Here is a 19,340-nt window from a genome sequence, read left to right as displayed (position 1 = left end):
ATCAGTGTTGGCCAGGGGTGAGTGAGCAGGGAGGGAAGGATGAAAAGGCAGAGTACAGAGGATTTTTAGGGCAGCAAAACAATTCTGTAAGTGACACTACAAAGGCAGATATGTGTCATTATACATTTGTCCAGCCTCATAGACAGTGAACCCTGATGTAAACTATGGACTTTGGGTGATGATGATGTGTCAGTGCAGATTCCTCAAGTGTAACAACTGCACCAGTCTGGTGGGGGATGTTGAGAATGGGGGAGGCTGTGCATGTGTGGGGCAGGCGCTTCTGGAAAATTCCTGTACCTTCCCCTCAATTTTGCTACGAACCTAAAACTGCTCTGAAAAAAAAACATATATTCACTGAACATGCTATTATATTACAGCAGGACACAGTCACCTTGAACATTGGAGATAATTAAAGATGAAGTAATAGATTATGGCTATTATCTCCCAAATGGAAATATATAAAAATACATAAAGCAAATAATTTTAACTGCACCCTTAAGCAAGAAAATAATTGATATAAAAGATTGAATATTTTATCTTATTTTATAATTATAAACAGGGATTTAACACAATATGAATCAAAACTGGACCATCCATGTAACAAAAGTAAGAGATTTTTTTATTCTAATTTTAAATCAGAAATCATTCTGTTGATTTTACCTAAAAATTTTATTGCAAAGTTAAGCATATAAGGACAGATTATAATTATTTGATATTGTCATAGTAACTAATATACAAATACCTTTTCAATATTCACCAAAAATCAAAAAAGTAACCAGCATTGCAACCTAAAATGAATGATGCAACTAAAAGCGGTACCATGTTATGTTATATCATGATATTATTTGGTATAAAAATAAAATTTTAAGACAACACCAAAAATTAAGTCAGGGCTATGACTGCTTTGCAGAAATGGTTTCATACAGCAGGCATGAGACTGCCGTCCTTACATAGGCCTGCCTGCAAGGCTGGCCTTTGCTGGCACGTGGGAACTAGGTTTGGGAAGACTCCTACCATTCCCTAACTGACAAAAGTGGCTCACTGTCCCTAAACTGTTTGCACAATGTGGTTTATTCTGAACAGTGCCTTTCCTTATGGGAGTCTGGAATTTTGATCCATGCCAAGGAGAGGATGCCTCTGTGACTAGCGCCCATTAAAAAAACTTGGGTACTGAGTCTCTAATGAGACTCTAGAACTGGGAAAAAACATTCCATATTTGTTGTCAAAATTTGATGCCAGGAGAATTAAGCACATCCTGGTAACTCCATAGGAGAGGACCCCTGGAAGCTTGTGCCTGGTTTCCTCCAGACTTCACCACATGCACCTTTGCCCTTTGGCAATTTTGCTTTGTTTCCTTTCACTGTAATAAACCAGAGCCCTGAGTATGTATATTTTCTGAGTCCTGTAAGTCTTCCTAGTGAGTCACCAAACATGGGGGTCATCTTGAGAATCCCTGACACAATTGTATTATGTGAAATTTTTGTTATTTAAGTTGATATTTTATGTGGGACTACAATCAGAAGGTATTTCAAAGAATGTGTTTCCATAATGGATTTCCTTCACATTATCCTTGGCAATGCCTGTATTTCCATGCCCATTTGCATACAGGCATAAAACGGATAGATGAAACAATGATGTCAGAAAACCACGTGACACAAGCAACAATCCTATTATAACTAGAGTAAAACATAGGGAATCTTCATGATGGACAATATGTTCTGCAGTATGAAAGGTATGAAAGTATGAAAGAACATGAAAAGATCAGGATCAATTTTCTCAGCCTTAGAAAGGTTTAATTCCTTGTATAGTAAGTTTGCATCAGGCTGGACGTGGCGGCACATGCCTGCAGTCCCCGCTACTCAGGAAGCTGAGGCAAAAGAATGGCTTGAGGCTGACAGTTCAAGAGTGCAGTGTGCTATGATTTCACCTGTGAATAGCCACTGCACCCCACCTCTTAAAATAAATAACATAAATAAATAAATAAGTAAAATAACTGTGCATCATTCAGGTAACAGGGATATCTGTTAAAAAAAACAAAGCCATTGGATATTGTATAATGCTGTACTACTGATCACAGAATTCCTTTTATTTGTTTTTAATCTTTTTCTTAATCTCTTAATAAAAGTAAAACATAGTTCACCTATTAAAGACAATTCTTGACAGAACCAGTAGAAAAGTAAAAAAAAAAAAAAAATTGCATCCACATTATAGGAGTACCTATCCACTGCTATGCAGAAATACTGGCTTTAATCTTTAAGGTCCAATAGGACCTTTAACTTGTTTGTGGGCGAAGGGGAGTTATCTTACATGGAGATGGTTAAAAGTATGGTAATCCAATTAACTACATATTCTAGTTAAGACACAGATTACCAGTTTCTAAAGATATATAATACTGGAAAAGTGCTTCCCCTGAAAACTATGTCAGATAAAACGATTTGTATTTGACAATTCCACAGACTCTTAAACTCCTGACAAACCATCATCAGTAACAGTCACTGTGCTAAAGATATAAAGAAGATTAGCATGAAAAACTAACAGAAGCCTGATCAAAAGTGAGACCCTGTCCCTACAAGAAATAGAAAAATTAGCTGCTCATGGTGGCATGAACCTGCAATCCTACTTTCTGAGGAGGCTGAGGCAGGAGGATGGCTTGAGCCCAGGAGTTTGAGGTTGCAGTGAGCTGTGATGACACCACTGCACTCTGCCTAGGTGACAGAGCAAGACCCTATCTATAAAAGAAGAGAAGAGAAGAGAAGAGAAGAGAAGCTAATAGAATGCCAGATATACTTTAGGACAGGCAGCCAATTCTCTCAAAAAGAAATAATACACACTTGTCAAGCATACATATGTTACAAATGTGTTATAGTAATATTTTCCTTTGGGAGAAATTAAAAAAAAAAAACAGTAAAAGCAGAGATATCAGGAGAATGTAAATGAAAAGAGAATTACACTAACAAAAAAGAGTCAGGAGCTTACTTTTCTACTGATGTCACCAAAGTTCCCAAAATACTGAGAACTAGTATATTCAGCATATCACCTTACATTTTTCTTTTGAGATATATATATATATATATATATATATATATATGTTAGTTTTCTGCAACAAATATTTAAAAGATGTCAGTTTTTCCAAACTGACAGTCTCTAAACTGTTGGGGGGTTTTTTTGTTTTGTTGTTGTTGTTGTTGTTGTTGTTGTTTTTGAGACAGAGTCTCACTCTGTTGCCCAGGCTACCATGAGTGCCATGGTGTCAGCCTAGCTCACAGCAACCTCCAACTCCTGGGCTCAACCAATCCTCCTGCCTCAGCCTCCCAAGTAGCTGGGACTACAGGCATGTGCCACCATGCCTGGCTAATTTTTTCTATGTATTTTTAGTTGTCTGGTTAATTTCTTTCTATTATTTAGTAGAGATGGGGTCTCACTCTTGCTCAGGCTGGTCTTGAACTCCTGAGCTCAAACGATCCACCCGCCTGGGCCTCCCAGAGTGCTAGGATTACAGGCGGGAGCCACCGTGCCTGGCCTCTAAACTGTTTCTGGTGACAACTTGAAACTGCCCAAACATGACTGTGTTACGATCCTATGCCACAGGGAGGGCAGGTACATCTGACAGCACGTTCCATTTCTCACTGCCAGATTTTTGGTTTGGAATGGATGCAGAACAGCTTGTCAAGGACTTGAGAATGAAACAAGTAATTCCACAAGAGGCAGATAAGAAAGACAACACTTTTCCTCACATGTGACCCTTAGGTTTTGGCAATTCTGGAAAAGTGCTGAGAGGTGTACTCACCAGTCTAGACCATTTTCCCTCATCCTGCATAGGTAGCTGCTGCGCTTACAGAAACTGATTAGGATCTTGGCAGCTATATTCCTCCACATTTGGATGCAAGAACAACCAATCACATAAACAGTAGGCTTTACAACTAAAAATTTGTTCTTTTGGAAAGGATGTCATGTAATCTTACTTGTTAGAATAGATACTCCCTCCTTGAAATTCTCACTTTTTAAAATTTTTGCAACATCATTTCCTCTGATTTCTCTCCTACTTTTTCCTAACCACTTCTCAGTCTTCTACACTAACTGCTTCTCCTCTGGGAAATATTGATATGCCCAGGGTTTTCCCACTGGACTTCTTCTCATTCTGCATTTTCCCCATCGCGGATAAGTTCATTCAGATCTATGACTTTGCCTGATAATTAGAATAAGATTATTCTAAGTCTGCATATCCAACCTCAGTGTTCCATCTCCAGCTGGAAATGTCTATTATCCACTTACCTACTGAAAATCTCCTTCATGAATATCCCAGGAAACGCAACATGTATAGAAAAAACTTAGTCTAGTCTTCCCTGTTAACCTGCTGCTCCCCTCTGCTTACCTGACAATTTCCTATTCCTTCCGCATGTCCAGTTTAAATGCCAGTGTACAGCATGGAAATCTATGGATCATTTGAAATTTCTCTCTGCCCCCTAACGTTGCACGCTCAATAATCGTATTAACTGTACCTCTTTTCTGCCTCTGCTTTATGTTTCTACTACCACTGGAAACATACACATAAATATTCACATATAAGATAATTATATTCATAATTCTTAGTTTAACATGGGCTCCTAATGAATGGCTTTTGCAGGAAGAATAAACTGCCAACTATTATTATTATTTCTTAAATTAAAAAACATTAAGCAAAACAAATGAAAAGGCATAATACCAAGGAAAAGATCAACATTTTAAAATGAATAAACTGAGCTCTCTATCTTTCTGTATTTTACCATGGATCAGTGAAAACCTCCTAATATTAATAGATCGAGACTACTCCAAGAATTGGTGACAAGGAAACGATGGCTTTGACTACTGCAAAAGCTTCCTTTGTCTCCCAGTCTCTTTATGTGGTTGCCTTCCACCTATCCCCTATGTGGGGGCTCAGCAGATTACAGACCACTCATCAGATCCAGCCTGCCATATGGTTTTGTAAATAAAGTTTTTTTTTGTTTGTTTGTTTTTTGAGACAGAGTCTCGCTTTGTTGCCCGGGCTAGAGTGAGTGCCGTGGCATCAGCCTAGCTCACAGCAACCTCAAACTCCTAGGCTTAAGCGATCCTCCTGCCTCAGCCTCCTGAGTAGCTGGGACTACAGGCATGCGTCACCATGCCCAGCTAATTTTTTTTATATATATTTTAGTTGGCCAGATAATTTCTTTCTATTTTTAGTAAAGACTGGGTCTCGCTCTTGCTCAGGCTGGTCTTGAACTCCTGACCTCGAGAGATCCACCCGCTTCGGCCTCCCAGAGTGCTAGGATTACAGGCATGAGCCACCGTGCCCAGTGGTAAATAAAGTTTTATTGGAGCACAGGCGTGTCTATATGCTTACATACCGTCTACAACTGCTTTCACACTACAATGCAAGGTTGAGTAGATGTGACAGAGACCACCACCTGGCCTGAAACATTCACTCTGTGGCCCTTAGCGTAAAGAGCTTGCCAATCTCTACTTTAGACCATAACCAATCTCTGTTTTAGACCAAATCTAATCTTGTGGCTCCCTTGCTCAAAATTCACCAGTGAATCCCTGCAGCACACTTTGCTGGCTCCCTACAACAGCCATCTTATTCTTTCTTGCTTGGGAAACACAATCTTAGTCGGATATTTCTCAGCCCAATACCCCAACCCAGCTCCCAAACCAGAAATGATTATTCTAAGCTTATCACTGTCGTTACATCTGCTTTCCCAGTGATTGGCTTAGGAATGAGCATGTGGCGTAACCCAGCCAATAAAGCGTTACAGGAAGTCCCCTGCAAGCTTCTGAGTTTTCTCCCTATTTAACAGAAACATGCGAAGAAAAGCAGGCCTTTCAGCCTTCAGATACTGTCCTGTGAGAACATGATACTTGGAGCTGTTGCTAATTAGCCAATCATGAAAGGAGACAAGAGCAAAATGCCACCAGCAGCACAGCTGAAAGAGGGACAACAAGTGGGATCCTGATGACACTGACCCACCAAAGCAACTCTTGTCCCTATGGTTTTAGCCACTGTTAGTTAGGTCATCTGCTGTCTACAGCAAAAAGCATTTTGATAAATTGCCCATGGCCTACAGGGTAAGATCTGCTCATTTCTGTACATTAAAAAGCCTTTCATGAGCTCATCTCAGCGAGGCAGTCACCTCATTCCCAGCCACTCTCACATTACACTTTTGCTGTAGGAAACCGAACTGCTTTAAACCCTGCAAAGTTCACTCCTGAGTACCAGATTTTGCACTTGCCGTTCCTTCTGACAAGCACGCAATCTTCTAAGATGTTCCTCCTGCCAAGCGTCATCCTTCTGCCTCTTCATCTGGCAGACTTTTATTCGCTCTGCCATGCTCACTTCACATCCTACCTATTTTCTTAAAGCTTTAATTTCTCCCCATGGACTTAAAGTGTCAGGCATATGTTACAGTTAACATAATAAATACATAACAAGTGGTCACTATGTGCTCCCGGGGGGCATCAGACACACGGGAAACACTGAATAAAGTAGTAAATAATAAAAAGGACAATGATAATAACCAGCTCCTGACAGTAGTTTTGAATGTTTGTCTTCTGGAACATTAGAAAAATGCTTCACACCTAAAAGACACTTGATAGTTATTTGTTAAGTGGGCAAGGGAATAAATGCATAAAAATGATTTCTTTGACAATTCTCTTGAAAAATCACAGAAATTCTTAATAAATAGAAACAGCTCCACTCTGAGCACATTAAAGAACTAAACTAAGTCTATTCCATCTTCCTTCTCCTGCAACTTGCAAAACTTAAGTTACAGAAATTGTTTCAGAAGTAGAGACTACATTACAATTTAGATTATACAATGCATTTGGTATCAGACTGAGGTAGCATAGTAGCATTTTGTTACTGTGAAGCATTTTTGTACTTTTATTATAATTTGTTGTGCCCAGAGTTGTTCTATTGGAATATTATGACAAAACTCTAGCCAGTAGTAACAGAATATCTTCTTCTAACATTGCTGATAGATACTGTGGCAATTATCGAGCAGAGAGAACACATCCTGTTCTAACAAAGTAAATGTATTTCATTCAATTTCAACTTATGGGCAATGAAGTCGATTAACAGTGACAATATGTTGGCACAAGAATATGTAACATGCCTTGTACTTCAAAACAAAGAATTGCCCTTCTGGCTTCTCTACCCAGTAGGTATCTTTAAGAAATGACCCACTATTGCTGGTGGTGCACACGGGATACATTTTGCACTTCTTATTGCCATTTGTTTATGGTACCACAAAGGTATTGTTGAGTTCACAGACATTGCCTTTTTAGTTGACAGAAATCACTATGTAATACAATTGACCCTTGAATAACAGGGGTGTGCACTGCAGGGCCCCGTTATAAGCAGATTTTCTTCCACCTCGGCCGCCAACAGACAGCAAAACCAACCTTTGCCCTCCCTTCTCCTCCTGAGCCTGCTCAATGTGAAGACCGGGAAGATAAAGACCTTTATCATGATCCACTTCCACGTAATGAACATACTTTTTCTTCCTTATGATTTTCTTAATAGTTTCTGTACTCTAGCTTTATTGTAAGAATACAGTACAATATTCTTACATTATTGTAAGAATACAGCATATAATACATACCAAAATTATGTGGTAATCAACCATTTATGTTATCTGTAAGGCTTTTAGTCAGTAATAGACGCTTACCAAAGTCTTAGGGGATCCAAAAGTTATACACCGGCTGGGCATGGTGGCTCATGCCTATAATCCTAGCACTTTTGGAGGCTGAGTTGGGAGGATTGCTTGAGACCAGGCAAAAAGAGACCAGCCTGATCAACAGAGCAAGACCACATCTCTACAAAAAATTTAAAACTTATCCAGGCATGGTATTACATACCTGTAGTTTCAGCTACTCAGGAGGCTGAGGTGGGGGATCACCTGAGCCTAGGAGTTTGAGACTGCAGAGAGCTATGAGGAAGACAGTGCACTCTAGCCTAGGCAACAGAGCAAGACATTGTCTCCAAAAAAAATAGTTGTATGCAGATTTTTAACTGCAAGGGGGATTGGTGCCTCTAACCCCCATGTTGTTCAAGGGTCAACAGTAATGAATATTCCTTTACTAAATGCAAAACACTTATTATAATACTAAATAGAAGATTCATTTTTATAGCAAGTCCAACTCATTATAATGTGACTATAGAGGAAATTTACAACATACTAACTTAAACATCTCTTTTCTTATTCATACAAAAATATCATATAAGATTTCAGAGACCATAAGCAAGTAATTAAGTGAATTTTTTTTCAGAATATTGTTTTGGATTATAAATTACCTACAACTAACTTCTTAAGTAATTCTGAATTTGAGGCTTCTAAGGAAGAAATTAAGAAATTTAAATATTAATTTTTTAACTGATCTTTTGTAGTCACAACCTCCTACTATTATTATGGTAGAACCACCAACAGCAACTCACTATTAGAAGTCTTACCTGGACTGCGATTTTGAGGATTATTATGTTTCATTTTTTCTTTGTATTCTAAAATTTGCCGGCATAACCTATGAATAAACAATAAATAAAATTACTATTTTAATACAGATATGAAAAATTTTTACTAAATATAGTAAATTCTTAGAGCACTTCAGAAAATATCACAGCTAATGTAAGAATGTTACCATATACACTTCAAATTTGTAAGGTCTATCTACAAACTTCTAATACAGCTTCTAATTAATGAAGAAAAAAGTAAGGTGAAGTACTCATGAATTAACTCACTACATTAACTGGAGCCAGCTAGACATAATGGAAAATATCCTGAAATCGGAATAAATTCTAGCTCCACAAACAGCTATTTCTTCACGGCCATGTTGCTTCTTTTAGGCTCAATATTTTCTTCTAAAAGTAAGGATTTTACTGCCTTAACTAGGTTGTTATAAAAATGTACTGAGACAACATTTTTGAAATGCTCAGAGAAAGTGATGCAATGGAATACTTGGTTCCTGAACTTCATTGCTGAAGCTATTATAGAAGCCCAAATGAAACCCAATCTGTGTTTTTTCAAGGTTCTAATATTCAAATGTTGCATTTTTCAGAACATATTATTAAGATCTAATTTTTGTTGTTAGTTGTTCTATTCTTTGTAGCTCATAATTCAGGCCACCTCAGCTATTTCACAATTTTTAACAAACTGTATTTATAAATACATTATCTCCTTAAATTAGATAACATTACGGTCCCCCATCACTGAGACAATCAGTCATGCAAAGGGCAGAAAACAAACAGATGTCAAGACCTGGCTTGAACTACTACTGTTCCCTCCCTAGCTGCTCAGACTCTGAACCAGCAGACCTTTGTTAGAATGATGCTTAATCTCCATGTTCATCTCCAACCGACATGGAACATAAAATCCTACCTTTTTAAGTTCCACAAAGGAAGTTGACATTTTCTCATTTCTGAGCTACATACCAACAACATATGTGCACACAACATGCCATGTGTTGCTAAGCTCCCTTCTCATTTCATAGATTACCTTACACAGATATCTTTGTAAAGAACATCACAGTTTCGATATTGAGTGCCGCCCATTGGGCTGGACTCAGAGTTTTGGTGGAGCTAGTCAGCAAACAGTCAAATGACCTTCCAGGGACTGTGCAAAATATGGAGTGTCTCAAGAATGAGCACATCATATTGTCACAGGAGCCATGCTAACTGCTCCGTATTGTTTCGATTTTAGGATATGTGCTGCCAGAGAAAGCACAAAGCCCCACCTCTGTATGTGGGTATCGATGAGTCCTGGGTGAGGCTTAGCCCTGTTACATCCAACTACCCTAGTTTAGACTCAGAGGTTTCAGTTGAATGGCTTCTTTGTGAAGCAGAATTTGAAAATGTTTTAAAACCTTGAGGTAGAGAACCAAGCAGCTTGGGAGATTTTTGTTATTATGGGGAAGAGATCACTTCGGGGCCAAGGGCAAGTTGGTGCCCACTACTGAGGAAGGATGATATGGACCATTCGCTACCTCAGAAAAGGTGCTACACAGGACACAAACAGACCTGAGGGTACAGAGCTGGTACAAAGAAGAAAGGGAACTCTGATCTATTCCTGCAACATTGTTTGAACCTCTCTGACAGTTTAGAACAATCTCAACTAACATTTGCTTGAGAAAAGGGCTTCAAAGGATAACTTGCCATGAAGGTTTAGACTAAGTCTAAGCCGAAATGTGGGTTCTATGTAAGGTTTGAAGTGCGGGGGGAAGGGTCACTTTGCTCACTATGTGTGTGGCTAAAGCTAGCAGGCCCAGCTGCAGAGCAGGGTCCTGCTGCTTTGGGAACAATGGCTGAGCACATGAGCATCTGTACGTGAACTAAAAAAAATGTTACTTGGAAGTCTAAGTATGGATGACCATGAAGACTGAGGGATCTGAACCAGCAAGGGTGTCCTTGTACCAAAGGTCATCATTACCGGATGGCAGGATCAGTTTCCATAGCAACAATGCAGCAACCGAATCAAGGGAAACAACTGAATGATTAGAATGTTCTTTTTTTCCTCCTTCTGACTTATAAAAGAGGATCATCTTCCTTGCACTTTGGAACCCCTTAAGTTCTTTAAAATTCAAGGAGAAGGTTAGGACTGAGGTCCCCAACCCCCAGGCTGCAGGCTGCTGCTGGTCCGTGGCCTGTTGGGAACTGGGCTGCACAGCAGGAGGTGAGGGCCTTCGTCTCTATTTACAGCCACTCCCCATCACTCACATCACCTCCTGAGCTCCACCTCCTGTCAGATCAGTCACTGTCGCCCATCAGCCCCAGATGGGACCATCTAGTTGCAGGAACACAAGCTCAGGGCTCCCACTGATTCTGCATTATGGTCAGTTGTAAAAATATTTCATTATATGTTACAATGCAATAATAATTCTGAAATAAAGTGCACAATAAATGTAATGCACTTGAATTATCCCAAAATCATGCCACCCGATCCATGCAAAAACTGTCTTCCACGAAACTGATCCCTGGTGCCCAAAAGGTTGGGGACCGCTGGTCTAGGAGATAGCCCCCAGGGTATGGTACAAGAGTTTCTGCTAAACTGGACATTTCAAGACCCAAATAACTAATTAGAAGTATCAAGGATGTGACCTTATTTTTATCCATGCATAGGGGTTATACTTGGAATAAAATGGACAATGTTGAGATCCCTAAGGATAAAGGTCTTAAATGTCCTGAGGAAAAGAATCCTGCACCCTTTGCTACTTCTGACTAGGCTAGCCTTTTGCTTGATTCCCGGCAATTGAAGTGGACTACCTCGCGGCCATTCCAGCACTACCTGACCCAAACTATGAAATCTCCCCTGATGTATAAGATGCAATAGTTATAATTATCTTATACCCCAATTTAGTATCAACTAGTCTTTGAATGGGTACACTTACGTAAAAGGCTGAATAGCAACAGCATAATCTTCTGCAGTCTGTCCCTGGTAATCTTTAGCAAAGACATCAACACTTTGCTGGAGCAGAAGACTGACTGTACTGGATGATTCACATTGTACGGCAAGCATGAGGGGTGTTCTAAAATAACAGAGAGATAACTCCACCTTTAGGAACTTTAATAAAGTTACTTAAACAACTAATATGATATACTTTACCAGTTCACTATCTTGCCTGTCTGTGTACAATTAACCATTTACATGTACTTGTAGACACAAGAATCCTGGGTGCTCAAGGGTTCACTTTTGTAAATTACCACTGAGGCTAAAAGAAAGGGACAAAAGAAAGCCTCCCGTCTCACTGGGGTATGGCATAGTAAAAGTTGCTAATTTATAGCCCTTTGATGGGCAAGAAACTATGCTGAGGTCACTTATCTAAAATAGGCCCAGATTTAAATGGAGAATTCTTCCCTAGTCTAAATGGAATATATTTTAATTCAAAGTCAGGTAGGGGTCACAGAAGTAAAAGCTACCTACAGCCTTACATCAACAATATTAGTAATAACGGTAAGAACTGTACTCAGAGTACTTTCAGGTATCGATGATGAGAAGCATGTGCTGGGCACTGAAGTAAATGCTGTACACACACACAGACACACACACACACACACACATAATCTCACACACAGCAACCCTTGGTGGATATCTTTTGATCTGCCTTTTCATATCAGAAAACATATTTGGTGATCAATAATGTCCCCAAGGTCCACATCTAGCAAGTGGGAAGTCAGGAATTGAACCCAGGTTTCTGGGAGTCTAAATCTATCTCTTTTCTCTTTATCACCCACCTATGGCTCATCTTCATTCAAGGAAAAGTTTATCCAATGAAAGCTGTCTTTCTTCCCTCTGCCCATACCAATTAAAAATAAAAACACCAAAATACACTAGAAATGCAAATGGAAAAAGCTGATGAATCCACACTATCTGGTAATAGCAATTCATAGTCACTTAAGGATAACTTAACATCAATATGCTTCAAAGAAAGCAACTTAAAGCAAAGACTCACTGAGTAATGCAAAAGACAAAATGAATTTCAGCTCCTATCTATGTGAAATAGAGCATTTTTAAAAGAAAAGTATGTAAGAAGCAGAGGTTAGACAAATACTCTGACGGGGTGAAGAAGTTCATATTGAGTCATAAAGCAATCTAAAAGTTAAAGTTCGTACTTCATAAAACTAACATGAAACCCCTTTAGCTAATACAAGATCATATCACTGAAAAAAGATAATATGATAAAAAACATCAAATTACAAACAGTCAATATTGTAAAAGAAGATGAATCCTTCTGTATACTGTTCTTTACATTGTCCAGTCCAAATCACTGATTTTCTAACTGAACATTTCTGTTGACATTTTTCACTATACCCCAATAATTACAAGGTAATCTTCTTATTCGCTTAATATTTCCGACTTGAGTGACTGTTACCATTCTAGAAAAACACTCACTTTTTTTAATAAAAGAACTAATTACTGTACCTGTCCAGGGCATCAACCGTATTTACATCTGCCTTTTCCTTTATTAAAAATTGTGCCACGTTCATGTTTTTTTGTTTCAGAGCAATCAAAAGTGGTGTGTCTTTTAGCTGTAATACAGCAAAAACAATTAGTAATGGACAAAATTAAGTATTTCTCAACTGAAGTGAACACCTTATATAAGACCCTAAGAATGTACATATAATACAGAAAGTGAGTAAAGAGTAGCCCCTTCCTTCTCAGCCCTGTGCTTTCCCATGTGCTACTCCTTCCCTTGGAAACTCGCCGCCTCTGCCTCACTGCGTTAGCTCTGGTCATCTCCAAAGCTCACTTCAGACACTTACTGCTCCCAAGAATCTTTGCTTCTGTCACAGCATTTATCATGGTATATCGTAATGATTTTAGTGATTCTCATCTAAAAAGAGCTTCTTGTGGGCAGGGGCAGGATCTATTGTCTCTACACCCCCAGATCCTAAGATATAGTAGTGAACATTTGCAGTATTTTTATTGAGTTAATGATCTAAATATTACCTCTAGAGCAGTGTTTCCTAAACTATATTCCAAAGAATATCTGCCCTACAAGAAGTAATGTTCCCCAACAGAAAGTTTGCATGATCATCTATTGGTGAGAAATATTACAAAATTGTGCACTGTGTGTCCAGTATGAAAACAATCGTCTGAATTTGCCTAATCCCTCTTTGACAATACATTTTTTTGTGGCAAATATTAACATTTGAGAAATTATAGATTGAGAGAGACAGGTTTGAAAGTTTTCAACAAAGGTGGAGGATTTCTCCAGGTGATGCCAACTCACTTGACTCTCTTCTACCAATGGTGACAAGATCCCAGATGCCAATGTCTGCCACTCCTGCTCAAGTGGGTCATTAAGGAAATGGGCTTTGAATTAAAAGAGACAGGTTTCAAATGAACTTTGATTGCTTATTATTAAATGGTCCATGGAATTTCTCCTATTACAAGATCACAGATTTTTATCTCAGCTGTTAAAAAACTCAGTATGAAATTTTATTCTCAATGATAATGGTAATCCTGGGACCCTAATGCATATCTACCTTTTTAATCCATTTTCATTCTGGTTTCCCTTTTAGTTGTTACTTAAAACTATTTTTATTTTAGGCAAAATATGAATCAGAAATAGAAATATAATGGTTTCTTAATAAAAGTTCTGCTACTGTCTATATGAATTATTTCTAGCATAGGTAAAGGCACTAAATTACTTGCATTTTTAAGGGATGATGCTGAGAAGAAACATATAACGTCATCTCCAATCTGCATAACCAATCCAACCATAACCCTGATTAACCGAAAAAGGCTTATAGGCAGTCTAATAGGAAGACGATTATTTATGGTATATATTAAGAAAAAAGAGTTTTTAAAAAGCCATCTTCTGAATTCTAAGACTCAACCCTATTACTAAGGGAATAATATAAAATATAGGCTATATATTGTAAATAAAGATAACCTATCAAAAAGTGGGCAAAGGACATGAATAGAAATTTTTCAAAAGAAGACACAAGAATGGCCAAGAAACATACGAAAAAATGCTCAACATCTCTAATCATCAGGGAAATGCAAATCAAAACCACAAGGAGCTATCACTTAACTCCAGTGAGAATGGCCTTTATCAAAAAGTCCCAAAACAATAAATGTTGGCATGGATGCGGAGAGACAGGAACACTCCTACATTGCTGGTGGGACTACAAACTAGTGCGACCTCTGTGTAAAGCAATATGGAGATACCTAAAACAGATTCAAGTAGACCTACCATTTGATCCAGCAATCCCATTATTGGGCATCTACCCAAAAGAACAAAAGACATTCTATAACAAAGACATCTGCACCCGAATGTTCATAGCAGCACAATTCACAATGGCGAAGATGTGGAAACAACCCAAGTGCCCATCAATACATGAGTGGATTAATAAAATGTGGTATATGTATACCATGGAGTACTACTCAGCTATAAGAAATAATGGTGATCTAGCACCTCTTGTATTTTCCTGGATAGAGCTGGAACCCATTCTACTAAGTGAAGTATCCCAAGAATGGAAAAATAAGCACCACGTGGACTCACCATCAGATTGGTTTCACTGATCATCACCTAAGAGCACATTTAGGAATAACATTAATCGGGTGTCAGGCAGATGTGGGTTGGGGAGGGGATGGGTGTATAGAATGAGTGCAATGGGCACCATCTAGGGGATGGACATACTTGAGGCTCTGATTCTGGGGGGGGGGGGGGGGGGCCGGGGGACAAGGGCAATATGCGTAACCTAAACTTTTGTACCTCCATAATATGCTGAAATAAAAATAAAAATTTGTTCTTCCCTCTTCTTGCCCACTTCATTCCCACCTACTCACCACCAATCTGCTTTCCTCAGAGTTCTCCTACAATTGATGACTTGGCAGGTTGACCACTCACTAACACTCTCTACCTGAGAATTATCATCCCCACAGCTGAAGAGCTCCTGGTCTAAACATAAAAACTTTGGGGGGACATGCAAAAACCTCTTCTTGGTGTTTTCCCTGACTTATATAATTGTCAAATTGGCCTGCATATTTCTGGTAGCTCTCCTTCTCCCTGTCCATTGTTCCCTTTTTAGCCTTGCCACTGAGAGGTAAACCATGTTCATAGCAATTAGTTTTTTACGAACTTCTCAACAGCAAGATTTCCATTTTTGTGAAATGCATTTCTTTTGTTCAAGTTTTATGATAGAGCCCATTTCCAGGGTAAATTTGCTTTGCCATGTTGTTTTACACTAATGAGAAAACAAACAAACAAAAACTTGGTGGGAAAAGAATTTGAAAAAAAAATTTACTTTTAGTGTTATCACAAATATTTACCCTAAATGCATAAAAGAAGCTGTACCCTCTAATGCTTCTTTAAAAGTATCAATATTTCATGTAAAACCTTAGACAATTAAGGTATTTCAAAATATTTTCATTCAGGGAATGCTTGAACTTCCAAACATGGAAAATTGGCCCTTACATTATGTCAATGTTAAAACAAAGGCATTTCCAATAGTTTGAAAATAAATACCTTGTTTGTCGTTTCCAGAGTGGCACCATGAGCACATAGTTTTGCTGCTATTGATAAATCCCCATTATAGGCAGCATAGTGGAGAGCAGTGTTGCCGTAGTCATCCACAACATTGGGATCGGCACCATGTTCTAAGAGCAGAATGACACATTCCTGTGCCTGGCATTGTACGGCCTGTCAGTATTAGACCAAGAAATAGATTGTAAATTCTAGGAATTCAATATAAACATTTCACAGGTTTCACTTATGAGTTATATTTCAATGAGATAAATTCATTTTTATCCTATGGGTTTAAAGAAAACCCATCTCATGCTGAAATAGTTGGCAGCTATATACCTTTATCAGAGGTGTCCTGTTTTTGCCGTCACGGGGGTTAAGGTCACAGTCTTTGTCCAGCAGGAAAGTTACCACCTGTGCATCTCTGCTGGCAGAGGCCAAATGGAGAGCAGTCCTATGAAGGCGAGAGGACTTTTTAGAAAATTGTAGTTCACCATCTCAAAACATATTTATGTAATTGCAAACATTAAATCTCATGGTAGTCCATCTGTTTTCAAAACAAATCTTTAGTTTTCTTGTGAAGGCAGAATATGTCTTCGCTCTTAGTACTCACTGCATTAATGAAAGAGCAGCCTATCGGAATACAAAGACATTGACCTTTGGAGTCATTTCAACTTGGGTTTGAAGCCTCCTTTAAGCTGTCACTTACTGGCTATGACTTAGCTTTTCTGTGTCTCAGTTTCCTCACTACTAAAATGGAAATGAGAATAGTGGGGACACCTCCCAGGATGCCACTGTGATGCTTACGTGAGAATCTATGCTAAGTGTTTTGAAGAGTTCCCAGCACAAATAACAGCTCAATAATTGTTAGATATTATAACGATTACCATGACTACTACCTAATAATGATGACATTCTGATTAAGTAAAAATGATACAATACCTACCTTGTGGTAAGTTTGAAAGATGAGAGATACAACCGTATTTCAGTGATTCTAAGAAACTCATTTTTTTCACATTTTAACACCTCTGTCATTGGAATGCCACTTGTAATTCATGATTTATTATAACTATAATTGGCAGCATTTTAATTATCTTATTGATACATAAGATAATGGGGCATCACACAGTCCATGATGACTTACATTAAATGAACTTTGGTATATAGAACAGGTCTCTGGTAGTTCTTTTCATATGATTAGCATTTAAAGACATTTTAGTTTTTACTTTCCACCGTAAACATACTATGAAAAAAGAGGGCTGAAATAACAACAGTGCATTTTTGAAACAAAGTTAATTCTTAATTTGATTTTCAAAGAACTTTAAACCAAAGGAAATGCAGGATTCAAATGAATAGGTATGGCTTATTTTGTTCAGTACTTAGACTTATAGAACGTACGTAAATCAGATATTCCCAATGACTAATATTAGTATTGAAGACTTATACCACATTTTGCTAATCCATTCATGAATTGATGGGCATTTGGGTTGTTTCCACATCTTTGCAATTGTGAATTGTGCTGCTATAAACATTCGGGTGCAGGTGTCTTTTTTATAGAATGACTTTTGTTCTTCTGGGTAGATGCCCAATAATGGGATTGCTGGATCGAATGGTAGGTCTACTTGAATCTGTTTAAGGTATCTCCACATTGCTTTCCACAGAGGTTGCACTAGTTTACAGTCCCACCAGCAGTGTATGAGTGTTCCTGTCTCTCTGCATCCACGTCAACATGTGTTTTGGGACTACCATGGAATATTACTCAGCTATTAGAAATAATGGCGATATGGCATCTCTTTGGTTCTCCTGGAGAGAGCTGGAACCCATTCTATTAAGTGAAGTATCCCAAGAATGGAAAAATAAGCACCACATATACTCACCAGCAAACTGGTTTCCCTGAGTGCACATTTGGGAATAACACCAATTGGGTATCGGACAGAGGTGGGGGCTGGGGGGAAGGGATGGGTGTATACCTACTTGATGAGTGCGATGCACACTGCCTCGGGAATGGGAATGGGCACGCTTGAAGTTCTGACGGGGGAGGGGATGGGTGCATACCTACTTGATGAGTGCGATGTGCACTGTCTAGGGAATGGACACGCTTGAAGCTCAGACTCAGGGGGATGGGGAGGCATGGGCAATATATATAACCTGAACTTTTGTACCCCCATAATGAGCTGAAATTTAAAAAAAAGAAAAAAAAAGGGCGCCTGGGAGCAGGACCCCTCCAGGGTTTCCTCATCCCAGGTGCTCAGGCGCCCGCGGAGGGGAGAAAGCCGAGCCCCTTGGGCGACAGGAGGGCTCGGGCTCCCGCACGCCCCCCGGCCCGCGCCCAGCCCCGGGCTCACGGTTCCTATCACCTGTGCTTGTTGTCTGTCTCATTCAGCAACTCTCTGTTGCGGTAAAAGATCTTCTGCACTTTCAGGAGTTCATGCCGGTAGGCAGCTCTGTGGAACTTCCCCATCTCTTTCAACCGGAGGTCATGGTCATATCCTCGGGTTAAGAATGCGAAGTCACACGTCTCAGTCGGGGGAAGTTGGGTCGCCCTGGAAGGGGCAGGGGCAGGGGCAGGGACAGAGGCGGTGGGCCCCATCCTGCCGCTCAAGCCAAAAGCTTCTTTCGGGTGGAGCCTTCCGGGTCCGCGGACACCTCAGCTCCTCCTCGCGTTTCCTCCGCCTCCGTAGCCCAAGGCTGGCAACCCTGTCTGGCCGACACCCGCAAGGAGCAAGCTCCGCACCTTCGTGCGGGTCAGACCAGTAAAGGCCAAGTCAACCGTCAGCGCCCGCGCTGCACCTCAGCAGGCGATGTCGCCGGCGTGAGCACAAAGACCCACGCGCCGCGGCTGGGGAAGTCTCTGGGGCCGTTGGCGTCGCCGGCAGGGGGCGGCTGCGGCGCGGGATGGCCCGGCTCTCCGCTGGCTGCCCCGGGGCCCCCGCGCGCTGCCCGCCGGGCCGAGATAGCAGCCGCGGAGCACGCGAGGAGGGTTCCGGGACGTCCTTCTCCGCCCTCGGCGCAGGCAGGTGCCTCTCCACGCCCGCTCCGTCGGCGGGGAGGAGCGGGCCGGGCGCGGACGCTGGGCGACCCTGAGGATGACAGCAACAAGCGGCCTGCGGGGCAGGGCAGGAGGGTTGGCCAGAGGCCCGGAGGCAGGGCTCCCACCTGGATGGAGTGGAACGGGGCCTCACCGATGGAGACGATGTCCCCGGGAACAATCTCGTTGCTGGCGATGGGCCTCCACTTGCGGCTTCGGTAGACCTGGGCGGTGAGGGGCGGCAATGTCACTGCGGAAGACGTGCCTGCGCTGTGCCCACCCCCAGACTGGGCAGGACTCTCCCCGCCACGCGCACCTGGATCACGCGGGGCTTGTT

The 19,340-nt window shown here is 40.5% G+C and overlaps 1 protein-coding gene and 1 non-coding gene across 2 annotated transcripts in view; both read right to left on the bottom strand.

The window, feature by feature from the left end:
- The window catches only part of LOC138397288 (putative ankyrin repeat domain-containing protein 20A5), a 32,887-nt gene extending 14,322 nt beyond the window's left edge, over positions 1-18,565 (bottom strand). The window contains exons 1-3 of the mRNA XM_069491236.1: positions 18,333-18,565; positions 16,315-16,429; positions 15,979-16,152 (exon numbers count right to left, since the gene is read on the bottom strand). Coding sequence (XP_069347337.1) covers positions 15,979-16,152; positions 16,315-16,429; positions 18,333-18,565 — 522 coding nt within the window. The remainder of the gene's footprint in view (positions 1-15,978; positions 16,153-16,314; positions 16,430-18,332) is intronic.
- LOC138381085 (U6 spliceosomal RNA) lies at positions 9,626-9,731 on the bottom strand. Its single transcript, XR_011233028.1, has one exon. It is a non-coding gene; the product is annotated as a U6 spliceosomal RNA (small nuclear RNA).
- Positions 18,566-19,340: the final 775 nt, after the last annotated feature.

Source organism: Eulemur rufifrons, chromosome 2 (assembly GCF_041146395.1).
Source record: "Eulemur rufifrons isolate Redbay chromosome 2, OSU_ERuf_1, whole genome shotgun sequence".
Taxonomy (NCBI): Eukaryota; Metazoa; Chordata; class Mammalia; order Primates; family Lemuridae; genus Eulemur; species Eulemur rufifrons.
This window is presented reverse-complemented; position numbering and strand designations above follow the sequence as displayed.